At 55.1% G+C, this 19,034-nt stretch overlaps 7 protein-coding genes across 7 annotated transcripts, besides 10 other annotated features; 2 read left to right on the top strand and 5 right to left on the bottom strand.

Moving 5' to 3' along the window:
• Window positions 1-161: 161 nt before the first annotated feature.
• On the top strand, window positions 162-3,101 carry EKO05_0005822 (uncharacterized protein; the record flags this gene model as incomplete). The annotated part of the gene is made up of 3 exons (XM_059636678.1): window positions 162-175; window positions 223-359; window positions 412-3,101. The coding sequence occupies 3 exons, from the start codon at window positions 162-164 to the stop codon at window positions 3,099-3,101; spliced, it is 2,841 nt and encodes a 946-aa protein (XP_059492661.1).
• A 27-nt stretch (window positions 3,102-3,128) lies between these two features.
• Window positions 3,129-3,156: a tandem repeat.
• Window positions 3,157-3,849: 693 nt separating this feature from the next.
• On the bottom strand, window positions 3,850-6,054 carry EKO05_0005821 (uncharacterized protein; the record flags this gene model as incomplete). The annotated part of the gene is made up of 1 exon (XM_038945841.1): window positions 3,850-6,054. The coding sequence occupies one exon, from the start codon at window positions 6,052-6,054 to the stop codon at window positions 3,850-3,852; it is 2,205 nt and encodes a 734-aa protein (XP_038798835.1).
• Window positions 5,689-5,762: a tandem repeat.
• Window positions 5,815-5,846: a tandem repeat.
• Window positions 6,055-6,386: 332 nt separating the features above from the next.
• Window positions 6,387-6,425: a tandem repeat.
• A 1,215-nt stretch (window positions 6,426-7,640) lies between these two features.
• On the top strand, window positions 7,641-9,820 carry EKO05_0005820 (uncharacterized protein; the record flags this gene model as incomplete). Its single annotated transcript, XM_038939674.1, has 2 exons — window positions 7,641-8,215; window positions 8,425-9,820. The coding sequence occupies 2 exons, from the start codon at window positions 7,641-7,643 to the stop codon at window positions 9,818-9,820; spliced, it is 1,971 nt and encodes a 656-aa protein (XP_038798834.1).
• Window positions 9,821-9,987: 167 nt separating this feature from the next.
• EKO05_0005819 (uncharacterized protein) lies at window positions 9,988-10,941 on the bottom strand (the record flags this gene model as incomplete). Its single annotated transcript, XM_038939961.1, has 2 exons — window positions 9,988-10,599; window positions 10,678-10,941. 2 exons carry the CDS (start codon window positions 10,939-10,941, stop codon window positions 9,988-9,990), a joined length of 876 nt encoding a protein of 291 aa, XP_038798833.1.
• Window positions 10,250-10,302: a tandem repeat.
• An 11-nt stretch (window positions 10,942-10,952) lies between the features above and the next one.
• Window positions 10,953-10,987: a tandem repeat.
• A 399-nt stretch (window positions 10,988-11,386) lies between these two features.
• EKO05_0005818 (uncharacterized protein) lies at window positions 11,387-13,327 on the bottom strand (the record flags this gene model as incomplete). Its single annotated transcript, XM_038945840.1, has 1 exon — window positions 11,387-13,327. The coding sequence occupies one exon, from the start codon at window positions 13,325-13,327 to the stop codon at window positions 11,387-11,389; it is 1,941 nt and encodes a 646-aa protein (XP_038798832.1).
• Window positions 13,328-14,642: 1,315 nt separating this feature from the next.
• EKO05_0005817 (3-beta-hydroxysteroid 3-dehydrogenase) lies at window positions 14,643-16,018 on the bottom strand (the record flags this gene model as incomplete). The annotated part of the gene is made up of 2 exons (XM_038939852.1): window positions 14,643-15,900; window positions 15,951-16,018. 2 exons carry the CDS (start codon window positions 16,016-16,018, stop codon window positions 14,643-14,645), a joined length of 1,326 nt encoding a protein of 441 aa, XP_038798831.1.
• Window positions 16,019-16,214: 196 nt separating this feature from the next.
• Window positions 16,215-16,247: a tandem repeat.
• Window positions 16,248-16,465: a tandem repeat.
• Window positions 16,466-16,829: 364 nt separating this feature from the next.
• Window positions 16,830-17,048, bottom strand: EKO05_0005816 (uncharacterized protein; the record flags this gene model as incomplete). Its single annotated transcript, XM_059636677.1, has 1 exon — window positions 16,830-17,048. One exon carries the CDS (start codon window positions 17,046-17,048, stop codon window positions 16,830-16,832), a length of 219 nt encoding a protein of 72 aa, XP_059492660.1.
• A 958-nt stretch (window positions 17,049-18,006) lies between these two features.
• Window positions 18,007-18,051: a mobile genetic element.
• Window positions 18,020-19,034: part of a mobile genetic element that runs on past the window's edge.

The raw sequence follows: 19,034 nt of genomic DNA, 5'->3' as shown, positions 1-19,034 counted from the left end.
GATTGTGGAGGTGTCCAAATCCCAAGCCCTGCAACAAGGCAAGGCCCGCGGTTGCCCTGGGCAACAATCGATTTGATCGCGGCCCGCCCATCATCGTCGATGCCAGGCAGCACACCAGCAGTCGCATCGCAGCTCTCCAACGGTAGAGTGATGGAGACGTGATGGGTATTCATGGGTAGTTGTCGCATTATACGCCGAAAGTGGTGGTGCTAACGCGCGCAGCATTTACAAGGAAATCGGCCCTGGGCGGCGTGTAGCACTGTCGAAGCTCGCTGTTGAGAAGTTCGAGGAGACTGGCAGACCGTTGCGCATCGCTATAGACACATCGATCTGGCTTTTCCAGATACAAGCTAGCAAAGGTAGGTTTGCGACAGGTTTGCGCATGTTACAGTGGGGTACTGACCGCTGCAGGTGGCACAAATCCTGCACTGCGAACATTCTACTACCGCCTGCTACGCCTCATTGCCCTCTCGATACACCCCGTCTTCGTCTTCGATGGACCAAACAAGCCACCCTTCAAGCGCAACAAGCGTACTGGTCCCAATGTCGCCTCGATCCCCGAGTTTCTCGCCAAGCAGCTGCTGAAGCAGTTTGGATACCCCATCCACCTTGCGCCAGGCGAGGCCGAGGCAGAATGCGCCCTGTTGCAGCGAGAGGGTATTGTTGACGCAGTGCTGAGTGAGGATGTCGATACGCTCATGTTTGGGAGTGGCATCACGATCCGTAACTGGTCACCAGAGAAGTCAGGCAAGACGCCAACACACGTCAATGTCTACGACGCTGTGGAAACAAAGAATGGGCCTTCAGCGCTGGATCGCGAGGGTATGATTTTGGTCGCGCTGATGAGCGGCGGAGACTATGTTCCTGAGGGGATACCTGGGTGTGGACCAAAAACAGCCTGTGAGGCTGCAAAGGCTGGGTTTGGGCGCGATCTCTGCAGCATACCACGCAACGACGCAGCTGCACTGTCACGGTGGAGGGAGCGGCTACAACACGAGCTGAAGACGAATGAAAGTAAGCTTTTTAAACGGAAGCATGGCACTCTCAAGATACCAAATGACTTCCCTCGACTCGATATTCTTGGATATTACACACACCCTGCTATCTCGACGCAGACTGGCCTGGACAAATTACGGAGATCGATAAACTGGGATCAGGAACTCGACTTTCCGGGTCTGCGTGAATTTACTGGCGACGCATTCGACTGGGTGAAGCTGGAAGGCGCAAAACATTTCATACGCAGTCTTGCACCATCCCTTCTCGTCCGTGCATTACGCATGCGAGCTGCACAGATCGAGCGTCTCCCTACGAATAACATACAAGCTATACAAGAGGACGAGGCTCTCCTTGTGAAAGGAATACACGGGAAACGTCAACACGCCGTTACGGACAGTAGCACAGAGCTTCGTATAAGCTTCACGCCTATTGAGCTCGTCAAAATCAATCTGGACGACGAAGACCCTGATGACGACTTCGAACTTCCACCATCCACGCAGCAGAGCGCAGGCAATGACGACGATCCTCCTGTGGACCTAGATGATGATGCAGAAGAGGGCCCCAAGAAGCGTGGTCCTACCAAATTCGATCCCTTCAAGCCAGCACGAATCTGGGTCATGGAAACCTTTGTCAAAGTAGGCGTCCCGCTGAAGGTGGAGGACTGGGAGGCCGAACGACAGGCTAAGGTGAAGCCCAAAAGAGCAGCGAGTCAGGAGCCGAGCAAGACTGTTCCAAGAGTAAATGCCACTACAAGACGAACGAAGACTGCCCCAGAAGCGCCACAATCCCGTATACAGAGCTTCGCGAAGGTGACCAAGCCGGGATCGAAGCTGTCCCGGGGATCGTCGAAGCCGCAAGAGGGTGATGTTGGCCTTCCATTAACCCAACCGAAGGCTACACTGATCAACCTGTTGTCCTCGTCTCCTGTGCGGCAGCAGAGTAATTTGCCGATAGTAGCTCCGATTTGTGAAGAATCTCTCACTCCGGTACTGGAACATCTACCACCAAGTGTGACGAAGCGAAGGAGAAGAGCGCCCATACAACGTTCGAAGACTCTGCCCGCCGATCTGAGCGCCACGCTTGAACGGCCAAATACACCCTCACTGCTAGACACGGTCGAAACACTAGATCTGGTAGACTCACCAGCGCCACCTTCTCCATCGCAACTACCTGCTAAGAAGGCGAGGACGCGGACAAAGGTCTGTCGTGGGACGTCTGTAACTGCATCGCCAGAAAAGGGGCGGCAGACCACCCTTGATACATGGCGAGCTTCCCAAACACCTACTAGGCTACGAGCCACCACAGGCATTTTCGACGACACGCCTGTTCCCACACCCGCCCAATTGAGGCGGCCATCTGATATCATTGATACTCTTGACTTGACGCTCTCATCACCAACGAAAGCGCCACAACCTGTGACGACAACCCGAGCCCGGACACCACTGACCTCGATATCATCCAACGCATCACGATCCTCGTCCTCATCGAGATCATCAACCACGAACAAGAAGCAAACGACGAGAACAGCGACAACACGGACACGGAGCACCTCGTCGCGGCTCAACAAAACAAAAGCGCCCACACCAGAAATCGACACCCTCGACCTCACGATCGCTCTACACAAGGATGTCCAAGGAGCTGCGAAGCCCAAGCCGAACCACTCGGTACCCCAGCCAAGCCGGACCAAATCTCTACCGCTCGAGATCGACAGTCTCGATCTGACATCCCCCCAGCTCAACTCGGCAAAGCCGACATCACCAGAAATAGATTCAATCGACCTGACAGATCTCTCACCCCCCGCCCTACCACCGCACCAGTCACCGACTCTCGCAACCGCGCCCTCACCGCGCCGCTCACCGCGCCGAAACACCTCGCACTCTCCAGAACCACCACTCCAGCCCTCACCACCCGCGGCCTGGAAAGCAAAAGCAACTAAGAAGCGACAGATCATCCTACGAAAGAGTCTGGCAGGGGCATGGGACTATGTCGAAGCCGAGAGTCCGGCGAAAGAAGCCAACCCCAAGGTCGCCGTCGGTGCTGTATTGAAAGGCAAGGAGAGGCGGAGGTGGAGGGAAAGCGAGGTAGAGATACTAGATTTAAGCTGAGACGTCGCATCCTGCTGTTGCGCGGAGAAAAAAAAAAGAAAAAAAAAGAAAAAAAGGGGGGGATATGTGAATAGGACTCCTACATGAATCTGTCCAAGTAATACTGCAATCCAAGCACCCAACCCAACCCAACTGACATGCCGATCGACGCTCATTCGCGAGATAAGACGAGTTGTAGGTATATCTACATCTGCCTTATCCTTGTCCGTCAACCTCGCCCTAGACTCGAGAAATCCCCTACTGTAACCACTATCAGCACATCTCGCCAGACTCACCTCACCTCGCCTTACCTGACCACATGGCGTCCGAGTCACCCTCATCGGTAATACTAACCCAAGAAGACGTTGTACGAAACCCGCGGTCCTCGTACGTCGTGACCCACGGAGCTCCGCGGGACTCCGAGGACCGAACCGGGCGGAGGTCAAGTCATCGTCCTATCGAGGCATGTGAGAAGTTATTTTTATTTCAGGGTGATCGATCGATCGTCGGTCTGCAGATGCAGACATCTCGGTGGGAGGAGGCGGGAGTTGCAAGAATGGGAGGATGGAAAGAGGGCATAGTGATGTACTGAGCGCCATCAGATGAAGTGGGTATTGAACTTGGGAATCTTCTTGAGTAGGGTGGGTAGAAACCAAAAAGATTGTATCCAGAAAACGCCAGACAGGACTCGCTTTCCAGTCCGCCATGCAGTATAATCAAACGCAATGAAATGACGACCATCAAAAGAATGGGTGCACCAACATCGTTCTCAGACTCTCTCCTTCTGCCCAAACATGCCCTTGAGGCTTTTCTTGAGCTTCCTCCTTATTCCAGTGCAGTTGTTCTCCCTTTCACGCTTCTTCAAGTCTTCTTTGCTTGTGCTGCGATCGACCACCTCCCTTTCCTGTTTTCTCGTCCTCCCCTCACTTCTTCCACGCTTCTTCTCTTCCTTCTTCTTCCGCTCGTTCATGATGAACATGCTGGTTGGTCTTCGCTTGATACCAGGACCCTCGGCAACGCCAGAGTCCCACATACCAGCGGTTGTGATGGGGTTGAATGCCGATTGTGATTTGCGTGTGCGATCCGATTCGGGAAGCTGTGGAGAGGGAAGTAACATAGGAGAGGTTGGATCGTCAGTAGAGGGTCGAATAACGGTGGGTGTTGGTATGAAGAGAACAGTCGGCCTGGCAGGTATCTCGAGCGCCGGTGTGGGGGCAGGTATTTGTTCGGCGGACGATAGCTCAATTGGCACTGGGAGGGCCAGTTGCTTGAGGCGCAAGATCTCCTCGCTGCGTTTGTTCTCTTTGTCTTCTTCAGTTTCAGAGAGTGTTTCTACTTGGGAACGAACACCATAGCGTCTCTTCAAACTGCCAGTCAAACTGTAGGGGTTGTGGGTGCCAGTAGAGTTTGCGCGGCGCGAGCGAGTCTTGATGGCGGGAGAGGAAGGTGCCGTCTTGACTGACATAGGAGATGCTGGAGGATCAGTAAAACTTGGGTTGCGGCTTAGTCGGTGTGTACTCCGAAGCAGTTTAGGAATAGATTTCTCGTGTTCGTCAATCGAGACGGGAGATGCCGAGCGCGGCGAGTCGAGGAAAGACATGGACACCGTACGGCACATTGCAGGACGAATGTTACCAGAGATGTTCAAGGAAGGACATAGCGGTGAGCCAGAATGCTCGTGACTTTCGTGAAGGGCAGAGACCCAGATGCCGCTCACAACGATGAAGCGTCGCAGTGCATCTTCGGTCTTGATTGGAGAACAATCGAGGGCATCGAGGAAGGAGTTTGCGTCGATGTTTGCGGGGGTGAGCGCAGGAGATGCAGGGATATGGGCATTAGGTGTCGATGGCTGCGTGGCGGCTGGCATGACATATGTGTCGTTCACGTCGATGCGAGTGCGAGTCATGCTTGCAATGACTGGGTGGCGCCTTGAGTGGGAGCTGATGGTGCTGAAGTTCCATTTGGCGTCGTCCTTGGCGGGTGGGAGGCCAGGCGAGAGCTGTGAGTTGACGGAAAGACCAGAAATGCGCCGAGAGATGGGGGGCTTGACGACCCAGCGAGCCTTTTTGGCCAGACCGTGTTCGTCGAGCGTGTTGAACTCATAGCCGCCGTTGGGCATGGGCGTCACCTCCCAGCGACTCGTCCCATCGTCCATGCATATCTCCGTGTGGCTGACGACCTGACCTCTCTCCGTCCTGCCAGGGCAGATGACGCCGATGACTTCTCTAGACCCCCATCTTTCGTCGTCGGACTGTTGGTTCTCATCTGTCTGACCGTACGCCGCGGCCTTCACTATGAGGAGGTCATTGTGGCCAAGCCTCTCCCGAGTGTTGAAGGTGCGGGCGAGACGGCGCGTGGAGCGGGGAGCGAGCAGGGCAAAGGGGATGACTTCATATACGGGTTTTGGGCGCTGCGAGGCCAAGACCTGGTGGAGCTGCAGTTGGACCTTGGGGCGTAGGTGCAGCTTGGAGCGAGGGTGGACGGTGGGGGGTGGGTGGGCGATGATGTACGACGTCTTGGGGCGAGGCGCGCGCTTCTTGGGCTTCTCGTCGGCGACTGCGCTGCTGCCGGAGGAGACGGACCGAGAGGGGGCGGGGAAGTCGACCTTGGTGGTGGTGGCAGTGGCGGTGGCAGTGGCGGTGGCAGTGGCGGTGGTGGTGGCGGTGGTGGTGGTGGGGCTGTAGGGAGGGAGCATAGGCGAGGCTGCGTTGGTCACATGCTTCGTGGGCGTGGGCGTGCTCGTGCTCGTGCTCGTGCTCGTGTCGTCGAAGTGTTCAGTTGCCGGCGACGGTGTTTGGTATCTCAAGACGGAGCCGAGAACGGAAAGCGGCATCTGGACCAGTGAGAAGGCGCCGTTCTTGACGTTGGCCGGTGAGGGCAGGCGGCGTGGTGGAGAGTATTCATGGCCGTGTTTGGCGGCAGCATCGGCGGTCAACATGTCCAGCAGCATTGCACCTGCGACGGTGACGGGCATGGCATACTGAGAGCGCAATCAGTACTTTTTCTTTGTGCAGAGACGCGCGCCGGAAAGGGGGGAGCAAGCAGCAGGCGGCCATGGTTCTATTTGAGTGCCGCAGAACAGTGCGCCTGGAGGTTGGAGGGGACCGTGGAGGCCCTCTCCGCCAAATGCACAATCTCTGTGCATGTGCTTTGTGTCCACAGGCCATGGTCCACGGCAACAAGGGCTGACTACTTACAAGCCACAGCTAGCACAAGCTGATCTTATGCAGGGGAGCGACAGCCAATGGCACCCTGCAAGCGAGCGGGATGCACCATCAGTCTCAGGATGATAGAACAGTGGTGGCAGAGGGACAGACGACAGACGACGGACGACAGACGTGACGGCGCCTTCAGTAGAAGACATGCCATTCGGCGCTGGACAATGCACGCGGATGGTCGGCTCTTGCAATTCCCCTCATCACACGCTCAAACTCTTTCTGCCGCCGCACAGTCAACGGCCTAGCCATCTGTTGTCCGTCGCTTCACGCACGAGGCACCCTTCAACGCCGTCACTGCCAGTCGTCCCGGTACCGTTAGTGCATGGGAGTCCCAGACAACACTGCTGTGCTTCTGGTCAAGCACGCTGCACAGACGCCTCGCTCATTCGTTCATCTCCTCTGTTTCATGCGACTGTGGCCAGGCCGTTGCAAACTTGCCCTGTTCCACCGTCTCCTAGCTGCTTGGCAAACAAGACCTCAGCACACGAAACACGGGCCCGAAATGCGCCGTCACTGCAGCCATGCCCGGCCTTCGGTGGCCCTCGGTAGCCCTGCCAGCCCTGCTAGCCCTCAGGACACAGCTGTGCCTAGAATGAATCCGAAAGTGGAGACTGCGACAGCTTCTACAACCGTCATTCCCGTTCTCGTCCGGACGCTGTCGACCTGCAACATCTGATGTGTGCAACACCGCCCAAGACCTGCAGCTCAAGTACGCCCGCCCGTATTGATCGTATACGCAACCGCTCAATCCTCATTGGCTGCCAGCCGGGCCACGGTAGGCTCAAGCGAGCTGTGTAACCTCGAGCCTTGGGCGATATCGATGAACAGCCTGATCACATGTCATCTCAGCTCTGATGAAGCATTGGACTGTCTCCAAGAGAGACTGCTTGCAGGCTTGAAGAGCTTGAGCGAGACGCCATGTAGCGTTGATATGAACCAGATGGGTCGCCCTCAAAGAGGGCCGCATGAAAACTTCAACGTCCAACCAACACCCCTCACCGCTCGCCGATGCGCCCACACCACACAAGCATCAGCCAGTTGCTGCATCTTTTCTGCATCCCCGCTCGTCTTGCACCCTCTGCAGAATCGTTTCTGGTCCTGTTCTCGCCCTGTCACTTCCTCCGACCGGTATCCGCTGTCATCCGCTTTCCGTGCTCTGCGTCAAATTTTGCGCCGAGGCTGACTCGATCGTGGACGCGTGAGCTGATCCAGCAAATCGAACTCGCCCAAGCAGCCGCAAGTACGAGGGTGACGGAACTCAGCTCGATTCGAATCCCACTGCGGCCGAATTGGCTGCAATCGAGGCTCTCGTCAGCAGCCCAGAGCCTCAAGTCAAACCACCATGTCATCAGACCAGCGCCAATCCGAACATGGCCTTGAGGCATCGTCGAACTCCAGTCACGGTTTCAGCACGCATCCGATGGCCGAAGAGCTCGTTTCGTGGTTTACTCAGAATCGAGGCTGGCTGAGCCCGGATGTTCAGATTGTGTACAACGACTCTCAGGGCCATCACATGCGAGCGTTGAGGCCGACAACACCAGAGGTGGTGACTTGCCCTCTGGAGCTGACGCTCTCGGTTCTCAACCTAGACCCTGAGCAAAGAGAGGTGCTACCGATTACGAGCCCTCTTCAGCAGTGCCGTGGCAAGTTACCTGACCACACACTGGCGTACCTGCTTTTGATTGAGCAGCGCAGCAAGGGCAAAGAATCCCCATGGTGGAATTACATCGCATGTCTGCCTGGGCCGGAGAGTATGTCAACACCTCTCTGGTTCGATGAGGATGATGTAGTTTTCCTGGCTGGCACCAGCCTAGCGCCTGCTGCTAAGGAGAGAAAGGCAGACATGCATCAGCAGTGGGAGTACGCTCTTAGCATATTGAAAGATGTCGGTGTTGCTTGGGCTGATGAAGTAGACTTGTAAGTGTGCCGCAGCAGTGAATTCCGCAATCCTAGCACTACCACGCCAAAAACACTCAGCCGTGCCTTCACAGAGCTTGTTGTCGTATAGATCACTCGACTATCCATCCGAGTCAGTAACAAAGATTTCGGTGGTAGGCCAGGTTCTCGACCATCCCTCTCGCAAACCGACAGACAAGGTGGGTAAGTATTGTACTGACAATCATCAGCAAATCGCTCCTATGGGCTGCTACTATTTTCACATCCCGAGCGTTCATCTCTACACACATTCTGCCAGAGATTGATACTGTCCCTATCCTCTTCCCAGTCGTCGATATACTCAACCACTCCGTAACTGCAAAAGTAGAGTGGGACTTCAAACCACGTCAGTCTTTCACTCTTCGATGTCTGGAGAGCAGCCACTTTAGAGAGGGTGAAGAGCTCTTCAACAACTATGCTCCCAAGCAGAATGACGAACTGCTCCTCGGATACGGCTTCTGCCTCGAGAATAACCCCATCGAGCAGTTCGCCCTAAAACTTGCCTTCCAGCCGGAGCTTCAGCAATACGCCACACATATGGGTCTCTTGGACCCTTCCAGCGTACCGTTCGGTATGGACAAGACATTTCTTTCTACAGACCCAAACAAGGAGCAGCATTTCCTCCGCGCCAAAGGCCACCCATTCGGACGCTACGACAATCGCGTGCCATTCTTTCAAGGCATCCCTCCATACATTGTACACTTTTTCTTCATTCAGACCCTCCTCAGCACGGAGACCGCACTGGATGAGGTCAATGTTGAAAGACCACAGGAGAGGATCACCGTAGGAGTGCTGGTGCTGCTACACCAGGCTCTTACGCAGCGGAGCTCCACCCTCCCACTCACCCTCAACGCGGAGCCAGCCAACACGAAGCAGCGATTCGCAAAATCCTACCGAGATGGCCAGGCACGCATCATCCACGCCGTGCGCCTCGAACTGCAATCCGCCATCGACGCTCTGCGCGTGGCCCCGCACGCCACCCTCCCACAGCGCTCCTCCCTCCTAACCCTTAGCAACGGCCTCACCGCTCTGCACGCCGAATACCCCGACGCAGCATCCCGCTTCGCCCAAGGAACGCAGAAGCACAACCTCCGCGACCCGCAAGACGCGCGGCTCACATGGACGCTCCTGCTCATCACGTTTGCCGCCTTGATCCTCACAAACGCCGACAACGCCAGCGGCCTCAACGCAACGCTGCTCACCCGCCTCACCGCCGCACACCCCTTGCCCCGCCTCGAAGACGGCATCGAAGACGCGCAAACGTACGCCTTCCTCGACGAGCACCTGGGCGATTTCTTGGCCCTGGACGGCTCCCACGCCCAGAGCCAGCGCGAGGCTCACCCGCTGGGTCCGAGCGATGTGCTCGACGATCTGGGTCTGCGCTTCGTACGGCACCGCGCCGGACCAGCGTTCGTCGATGGGCCGACGGAGAACCTCGGCGTCAGGCTGCTGATGTGGGGCATGCGCGTTGCGCACGCCGACGTGCTGGCTGGTGCTGGTGCCGGGGGAGGGGTCGATGTGTGTTTGTTTGTGAGGGAGCAAGAGGGAGAGGGAGAGTGGATGGATGGAGGGGTTCGTGGCGCGTGAGAGTAGGAACAAGTGACTAGAGCTGGACTCGCTTTTGTGGTGCAGAACGGCAGAAATACCACGAGGGTGTGAGCGTGGAAGAGAAATCTTGTGTGCATTTCATGCTAGCTGCTGCTCGCGCGTTTGTTTCAACGTCCTCACGGAAACAACGACATTCTCACTCCCCTTCATCCCCGTCCACGAAACTGCTCCCCCAGCATATCGCCCAACGTCCTTCTCTGCCTGACCGCGCCAGTCGCGCCCGTCTCGCCCGCCAGAATCCCCGTACTAGCCCCATCGCCCCGCTCGCTCTCCAGCCGCTGTCTCAGCCCCTCGAACCCGCCTTTGTCGCCCTCTTCCTGCCCGACCATCCACCCGGGCACCCTCCAGCTATAGGCCCCCGGCAGCAGATCCCTTCTGTACGCCGTGCCCACGGCCCAACCGACGGCTGCAGCGAGCAGTGAGCCGGGGAGCTGCGAGAGCGCGAGCTGGCAGGGCGCGAGGTACGACGTGGCTTTGCTCGTGACGGTCAGGGAGCGCGACCAGATGCTCGTTGCCTGTTGCGCGGTCGAGGCGGTCGGGTTTGTCTGGGACGAGGGCGACGAGGGCGACGAGGGCGAGATGCGGTACCGGTACGTGTACGGGATGGCGGCGTAGTAGTTCGCGAGGAGGGCGAAGAGGATAGACGTCGGGCCCGAAGGGAGGTAGTTGACGTATCCAAACGTAAGCGGGCGGAGGACGAAGGTGAGGATGAGCGGGGGCATCAGGGTTGTGTATGGAAGTGTTGCGATGAGGAAGCTCTGCAGACAGACAGTGTTAGCATCTCAGTCTTCTGACTCGGCAGCTTTGTAGGCTGGGGGGGGGGGGGGCAGGCGTACAAGAAACTTTCGACTCCCCCACAGTCGCTCCAAGACCCTCAATTGGTAAAAGGCCAGCACGCCAAACAAGACCTCGGTGCTGTTGGTGAAGAACGAGGCCCACGTCAGCAACCGCCAAAGCTGGCCGTAGCCCCAGATGTGCGGCACGACCGCAATCGGCAGGTAGTGGCGGGTGTCGGTGGTGGTTGCGACGAGGGCGCCGATGACGGTGGAGAAGACGATGAGCTGCGACACGGGCGCGTTGGTGAAGCCCGAGGAAATCATCGCGCAGTGGTGTGGTTGCGCGGTTGCGTGGTTGCGTGGTTGCGTGCAGCTGTGGAGAGACCAGCGCGGGTTATGGCTGCTCGTGCATAGTCTGATGGCTGCGCAGAAAGGAAGAAGGAGCCAGGAGCGGGCAAGAAGGTGCAGCAAGGGCCATGACGGAACCGGGGCGCAGCGGAATCGCGGAGTCAACGTGGCACCTCCGCAATCACGTGCCAGCTGTTCGCCAGTCCCTTTCGATACAACATGCTCCTAGTGACATAGTGATACAACTGCACGCCAGCAGATTGCAAGAGCGCAGCGCCGACGCATGAAAGCCAAAAGACCACCCACTCCAACTGACGCACCGTGTCATCACCAGTCCTTGCGCAACCGCCCCAAAGTAACGCCGTGCCAAATCCAATCATCAGACAAAGGGAATCATAAAACGTCCAGTCATCAACTCTCTTCACTCGTTTCCGTTCCGTCTCCGTATACTCCCCTTGACCTTTGTCATGGTCTTCTTCATGAACTGCTCTTCGTTCTCATTTGGATTGAAAAGGAAGTCCATCCCTGGCTTCTCGCCAGCGGGCGTCGCAGGATTCGTCCTGATTCCCTCTGCTCTAGCGGCGAAGGTTCTTGATGCCGAACCTCCTTCGTCCAAGGAGAAATCCCCTTTGAGCGTCCTCGTCGTCGCCCTTGTCCTCAGCGGCCTCACCTTTTCTGTGTCTTTCCACCATCGTTCTCTGTCTGGGCCATCTAGTAAGGGTGATGCTGTTAGTAAGGATTTCGTCGAAGAACGAGGGTGTATTGAAGTCCACGTGGTTAGTACTTGCTCTTGTTCTTCATCTTGCGCTCCTGATTCCATGACAATACCGGTCATGGTGGCGGCTCCTAGCATGCTGCCGGATGCTTGGAGACGCAGATAATCGTCACTGGTAGTGTGTGCGTGACGGCTGCTCATGCGTGGAGGCGGTGCTGGAAAAGGATCGACAAGAGACTGCGTACGGCTTCTAGGCTCCGGACTGCTGCTTGCTGTGGGAGTGTGGCTCGATGAGGGTCGTGAAGTGTTTGAGCGTTGCAACGGATCAGGGCGATATAAACTCCGAAGTCCAGAAGGCTGGTGTATCTGTACGGGAGCGACGGTAGCAGGCCGGCGGAGGTCTGCACCGGATCTAGCAACATGTTGCTCGACGCCTGGCCCTTGACGATACCTCCGCTCCCTGAAACGCTCATCGACCAATTGGGGAGTCACTCGCGCAAACTCTTGAGGTAGGTACGGCACTTCAGGGAGCTGCACAGTGGACATCACGCTGGTGGCTCTCAGAGAAGCGTCTGACATTCTCTTCGACAGATTGCGCGCTGATCGTGTGCGTTCTTTGCTCATCTCAATGAACCTCTTCGACTGAACTGACGTTCCTGACCGGACGGACAGAGCGTCTCTGTCAACATCGGCACGCGGTGTGGCCGGCTGGCTGTAATAATCCGAATCGTCGTAGCTGGTCGTGGGACGGCCTTCATCGATGCTGCAAACGCGCTGAGGGTACTTGGCGCTACCGTCGAGCTGCCTCGACTCTATCGCAATAACCCTCTTCTTCAGATTGCTAACTTCCTCTTTAAGATGCAGTTTTTCGCTTTCCAAGTTGGTAATCATCTCCACAGCTTCTTCGAAAGCGCCCTGTTGATCTTGCATATTCGCTACAGCTTCGTTGTTGACTCTGGCGAGATTCAACACTTCCTCCCTCAGTGTTGCGTTTGCCTGTTCCACTTCTTTCCTTTCATACCACAGCGTGTCAACTTCGCTACTCAGATCGTCGAGTTGGTCTTCATATTCTTTGAGACCCTCCAGCTTCTCTGCCAGCAGTTTGTTTTCCTCTGCCAACTCACGATTCTCCTCTCGCAAGACGCTAAGCAGCTCTGTTTCTTCTTTAGCCTGCACCCACTTGTTCTGTAGCTCGTGATTGTTTTTCTTTAGCAATTCCACCCGAATGTTCTGCTTGATCAACTCATCCTTCAGCTTTTCAACCTCAGCGCTCAGCTCCAAGTTTGTCTTGCCGCGCGGAGGTGTATTGTCTTTCTCATTTGGCCGCCGCCTGTGAATGGGGGATTCTGGAGTCATAAGCTCTTCGGGGAGGTCATACTCATCAAACGCGTCAGGCGATGTAGCCGGGGTTTGCAGGGCCAGGGGTGTTGATGCTGCAGGACGCGGAGGAAGAGTATCGATCGGTGCGGGCGTGCTCTGGACCGGGGTGTTCTGAGCTCGCCGGGCCTGAAGCGCATGGCGCAGGTACTCTGACCTCGGTACGCTCATGGAGGTTGTTGATCGGTTGAAAATAGGCTTCGGATCGAGCGTAGCTGGTAGAAAGGTGCAGTCGAGAGAGGAACCTCGCGAAGAAGGCGGGGTTGCCATGGTCGTGGTATGATGGTCGTTCTAATGGGTACCAATAGTAGTGGAGCTGGCGTGGGTCGTGCACAGGCAGTGACTATATGAGGGGTTTGCGCCTGAAGGCGAGCCACTTTTTGATTTCGCACAGTACGCGAGCCGAGAACAAAGGACTCTGGGCCCCAAACCTCCACTCCACAGTGCAATGTTCCCTCTCTTTCGGTTGGCACTCTCGTCACGCGACTGCTGAAGAGCGTTGTGGAGCGCAGAAGGACCAGCGCAATGTTATCAAACAGTGGGTGCCTTGTGTAACGTGGGTCGGAACGGTCCGTCGCGGGGTTTCAGCAGAAGTTTCGGTGATGGCGACGGTGACGGTGAAGGTGAATCAGAGGTCGTTGCGCGTAGACACAGGGGGGAAGTCGCTCGAGAGAGGGTCAGTCTTCGGTGCCATGTCTCTCTGTCGCTGTATCGAGTGTGCGCCGAGAGCGAAAATGGTTCGCTGAGGGCGGGCGAAGCGCGAACAGGCGGTGAAATCCACGTCACTGGAGGAGCAATTGGACTCAGCACCTGGCCACCACAGACAGAGTCACAACGACTGGCGCCGTTCCTGTATGGGGAAGCAGACGTCCCAAATATGGACGCGCAGCGCGAGAGGAGGTGGGTACAGAAATAAGAACAGGGACAGAGACGGGGAGAATGTGCGTCGGGCAGCAGCTGCATGTTGTTTGTGGAGCGCGCCTGCACATGTCGGTCCCTTTCTTGCGGGGCCATGCATCTCTAGACGGCGAGGGCGCACCCCGGTTCAACGGCTTGCATCCCGCCTGCTTCTCTCACTGGCTGCCGGGTGTGCTAGCTGCGGATCAGTGCATTAGAACGTGGACCCCAGTGTGCTGTCCTGGGATCTGTGCAGCCTCGGCCTGCATGGACGAGAATCCACCATCACAGCAGCAGCAGATGTGATGAAGCCACGCTCGCTTCGAGCACTTCTTTGTCCCTGTGATTGTCGAGGAAAAGCAAGACGGTGGCGACTAGGGGATCAGACCAGCGACAGCGGAACAGGGGCCGTTCCGGGCGCGACCTACAAGCTACCGCCGTAGCGCTGTGCCATATGCAGGGGAGCGAACGAACTCTGACGGTGGCGACGGCTCGCCCTTTTGGTGTTTGCTTTCCAGAAGGCCCGTCATGCAGAGATGCCCGATTTGTTGCTCTGTAGATTGGTACACAGGAAGCCGATTGACGGGTGGAAATATGGGAGGAACCAGAGTCCTCACTCGTGTTGGCCGAACTCGGGCCTGGTAACAAACAGGATCTGAAGATCGTGAGGAGAAACAAAGGCGAGGACCTATCCCATCTCGACCGCGACGCCAGCTCGCCTCAGCCTATCCTCCCAATCACACCTCAGCACTTCCATTTCCTCCCAGCATATCTTTCCCGTCTCCTCGAACCTGTTCCTCTCCTCCTTTGTGAGGTCCTTCGCAAACGGATCTCTACCTTTCCTCTTATACTCCCCCAGTTTACCTCCCCAGCCCCACCCAGACACCTCGGTCCGCTCCACACGTTCCTGGCCCCAGAAATCTGTTGCGCTGCCCCACTTGCCTACACCTTCCTTCTCCTCCATGGTATCTAGCGTGCTCTGCTTGGCCAGTGCAAGCCACACCATGGCGACAGCCCCTTTCTCCACGCTGATAGGGTGCCATTGGCTGCCCAACCAGCGCGCAACATAGAATGTGACGATCATGGCATATTCGAGTATGAATGGGAGGGCGAAGATAGAAGTCGCGGTGATGCCGGGATGCGTGACATAAATGACAGGTTTTGTGCTGCTGGGAGGCTGTTCAGACTGGCCAAAGTACTGGTCCACAGCGTTGGACGTAGCCGGTAGTCTGGACGTGATGCCCATGACGTCTGTCAGTCGCTTCGACGACTCGTATGCTTCTCCAGAAGCAATGGCCTGGAGGTCGTTCATGTCAAGAGTGTGTCCATATGCTTCCAGACTGCTTGTCCAAATCAACCTGCCTCTCGTACCCTCGCTCTTGGAGTGTCTTGCGAGCAGTGGCGCAAGGTAGTGGCCCAGGAGGTAGTGACCAAAGAAATTGGCGCAGAAGACCTCCCCCAGCGCGGGTTCTTCGACTCGTGGTCTCCCTTCCTCGGCTGGTATCTGAGGTTTCGCGACGCAGCCCTTGCTAGAAAGCTTGTAGGTGGGCCAGCTGACAGCTGTCCTCCACCTTCGGAGGACGCTCCAGACAGCCAGGGGCCAGTTTATGCCAGTCCAGCCGCCGATACCCGCGTTGCAGATGACGACATCCAGCTTGGGCGTTGTCTCGCGTAGTTTCTTGCTAAGCTTCTGCACAGAGACGAGGCTCAGCAGATCCAGTCGCTCCTGCCTGAAGTGTATGCGCCCCTGCAGCACCTGCGAGATGCCTGGTAGGGTTCGCTCATGCTGGCGGCACACCTTGCGCAGGTGTGCTTGGAGTGTTTCGATCGTGGCGTCGCCTTTCTTCTTGTCCCGTGTCGTGATGATCAGGACGAGGGACTCTGTTTGAGGGCGTGTCTGGAGAAACTCGTCGATCATCCGCGTGCTAATGCCGAGTCCCAGGCCACTGCAGAAGTGTCAATTGGCCGCATAGGGAGAAGGAATAGGTGATTGTACCTGTTGGCACCGGTGACAACAACGTAGTAGCCATTGTCGGGCTGTGGATTGTCTTGAAGGTACGACATTTTTGGCTTGGCGGCTGGCTTGAGAGGACGCGGGTCCTCGATCGCCGAGCGCCGCGATTTCCTGTTCCTGTCTTCGCTTATGTTTCGATGTTCGGAGGAACCACGGCCAATCACAGAATGATACCACAGCAGTAGGTACTGCACGGTTGGGCGAGGTGGACGAGATTAAGTTTCGGGTTTTCTATTTTCTACCGGTATTTTCTATTTTCCATTTTCCATTTTCCATTTTTAGTTTCTAGTTTCTAGTCTCTAATTTCTAGTCTCTAGTCTCTAATTTCTAGTCTCTAGTCTCTAATTTCTAGTCTCTAGTCTCTAATTTCTAGTCTCTAGTCTCTAATTTCTAGTCTCTAGTCTCTAGTCGCTAGTTTCTAGTCTCTAGTCTCTAGTTTCTAGTCTCTAGTCGCTAGTTTTTAGTCTCTGTCGCTAGTTTCTAGTCTCTAGTTTCTATTTTCCGGAGCAAGATGGCGACGTATGCTACAGTTCGGTATCCACGGAAAGCCTCGAACAGATGTTGAGATGACTCGGCCAAACGCCGAGCCGGGATGTTGATTTCCGAGCCCTGTACCCATCTCTCTCCTATCGCTAGGGTCGACTCAGCGAGAGCCCTTGCTTCACACGAGCGCGACCTCGGTGACACGCTCACAGAGTAGGCTTTGGACAGGTCCAGTCATTTGCTTGGTGTCGCAGCTATACGGGACGCTACAAGCCGAGGCTGCACACCGAATCTTGCTCGAGCGCCGTCCCGGTCCTGACCGTCCACGGTGGTGAAGAACGGATGCGTTGAGCGACGCTGTAATTTTGACACCCGCTATCACTGTCTATCGGGGGCGTAGCTCAGCATCGGGCCATTCACCCCCTTCTGTCTGGTGTCAACATGGAAGCTTTCCAAGGTATCCTCGTCCAGCTGTCCAAGCCGAGGACTCCGCCTCGTGGAGAGTGATGGTGAGTCGTCGGCCGGACTGTAGAGTCGGCCGCAAGCGGCGAAAGCGAGACCCAATGCTTCGCGGGGAAGATAGAGACTACTCGACATACACCAGTGACCAGAGAAGGGCCGTCACGGCACAGTGTGGTTGTTGGCTCGCCGACAACAAATTACACAGCAAGATCCCGTGCTGATCACCGTGGAGGCCGCGAACAAAGTTTGAGAAGAAAAGGGTATCCGGGCCATGTGATTGCACTGATGTGCGACGCAGAACAGTGTACATGCATCAACCGTGCGTCCGAGCGGTGTTTGGAAAAGCGTAGTTGATAAGCTTCCGATGCCACATCGCTCCTATGGCATGCTATGGCATGCGCGTCACGCGTGTCCGGGATCCGCGCATGTTTCAGCCCAACAGGCAAGCTCGCTTTGTAATCATCCTTGCAAACGGGCGTGCAGGACCAGTGGACGGAGTGCGCTCCGTACGCCAGCAATGGCTGAGGCGCAACTGAGGCGGGCGATGATGCAACTTTGTTGGCTCCAAGGTTTGTACAACCCGTGTCGATGATCCAAATATCGATACGGAGTACTGGGCACCCTTTGTGACTGCGAAGTGAGGCCTCCGCAAAGGTCGTGTTAGTAAGCTTTATGCAGGCTTGTAGTAGTCCTAGGCAAGTGCCGGACCTACCTTGCGCCAGTGCTTGCTCAGCCCTTGGCCAGCACTGCAGGCGAGGTCACGTTACGTATCCGTGCTCTGGCGTGATCCTGGAGGCCTCGTCTAACCTCACTCACTCTGTGCTTGGACTCTGGAGAGAGGAAAGTGAGGACACAATGTGATACACAGGACAACCGGGCACAGTCCTGATTACAACGTCCAAGGATTGCATCAGTAGGGCCGATTGCCTTGGACGGGGGTTTCTGTCAGAGCTCGGCCCGCTCCCGCGAGCCAAGACGTCGGTTCCTGAGGCATCAATCTGATTGCTTTTACGATGCCTTGTCGCCCTTTTCAATGACGGCTCAAGCAGATTGCATCGTTCGTGCGCTTGCAGCCACCACTGGTGTGTAGCCGTACCGTGTCCGTGCGCGCAACAACCAGAGTCGCGCAACGACCGAATCATCACAACTACACCATACTTTAACGCGTTGTAACTTAACAACTATAGCAGCTATTAACAAAGCGCTTACAGTAATTAATGCGCTAAAACTAGGCAAAAAACTTGTATATTAGTATTTTACTACTAGGTTTAGCATTAACTGCGTAACTCTAGCTTAGAGACATAAGCACGTTTAGGACTCCTAGGAGACTAAGGATATTAACTAGCAACGTTTAACACTATAATAGGAGATAGAGCTTATAAAGTATATAGAGTTGCTTAGTACTTATTACTTACTACCTACTAGAGAGATAATCTAGAATTTTGCGTTGCTAGTGGCTTAAAATCCAGTTAGTAAGAGCTAGGTTACCTACTTTATTAACAAGTACTCTATCTATCTTATCTTATATTACTCTACTAGGATAGATTAACTATGTTACAACGCTAATTCCTACAATAAATATACGCTCTACTTTAACCTACTACAGTACAAAATCTCTAAATACTCTATTAAGGGTTGCTATATATATAATATAGATAAGAAGGGCTTTATAATTAGTATTATAGGTAGGATAAAACATATGTTTAGTAAGCATATATAGATAAAGAGAGAGATTAAAGCATCTATCTAGGATAGTAACTAAGCTTAGTAGAGGCTTATAGCGTGTGTGTGTAGTAATAGAATAGTACTACTACTAGGCATCATCTATAAGTTAGCTAATGCTAGCATTAAATTAGACTAGGTAGCTAAAATTAAGCTGGGAAAACACTCTGTAATAGTTATATTATCTTTCTTAGGGTGGACAAATAGGGATATAGGCCTTACCTAGCTTAAGCAGGTGTTTAATTACTACACTAAGGAGAAAGTATAAAGAAAGTAGAGGCTTTTAATACTAGATAGCTACAGATCCTACGTAATAATAGACTTTATTAAGTACTGTAATAACTACAAGATCCTCCTAGCTGTCCTTCTCTCTTACCTAACCTAAATACTCTAGCTACT

The sequence above is a fragment of the Ascochyta rabiei genome, chromosome 9 (genome assembly GCF_004011695.2).
Source record: "Ascochyta rabiei chromosome 9, complete sequence".
Taxonomy (NCBI): Eukaryota; Fungi; Ascomycota; class Dothideomycetes; order Pleosporales; family Didymellaceae; genus Ascochyta; species Ascochyta rabiei.
This window is presented reverse-complemented; position numbering and strand designations above follow the sequence as displayed.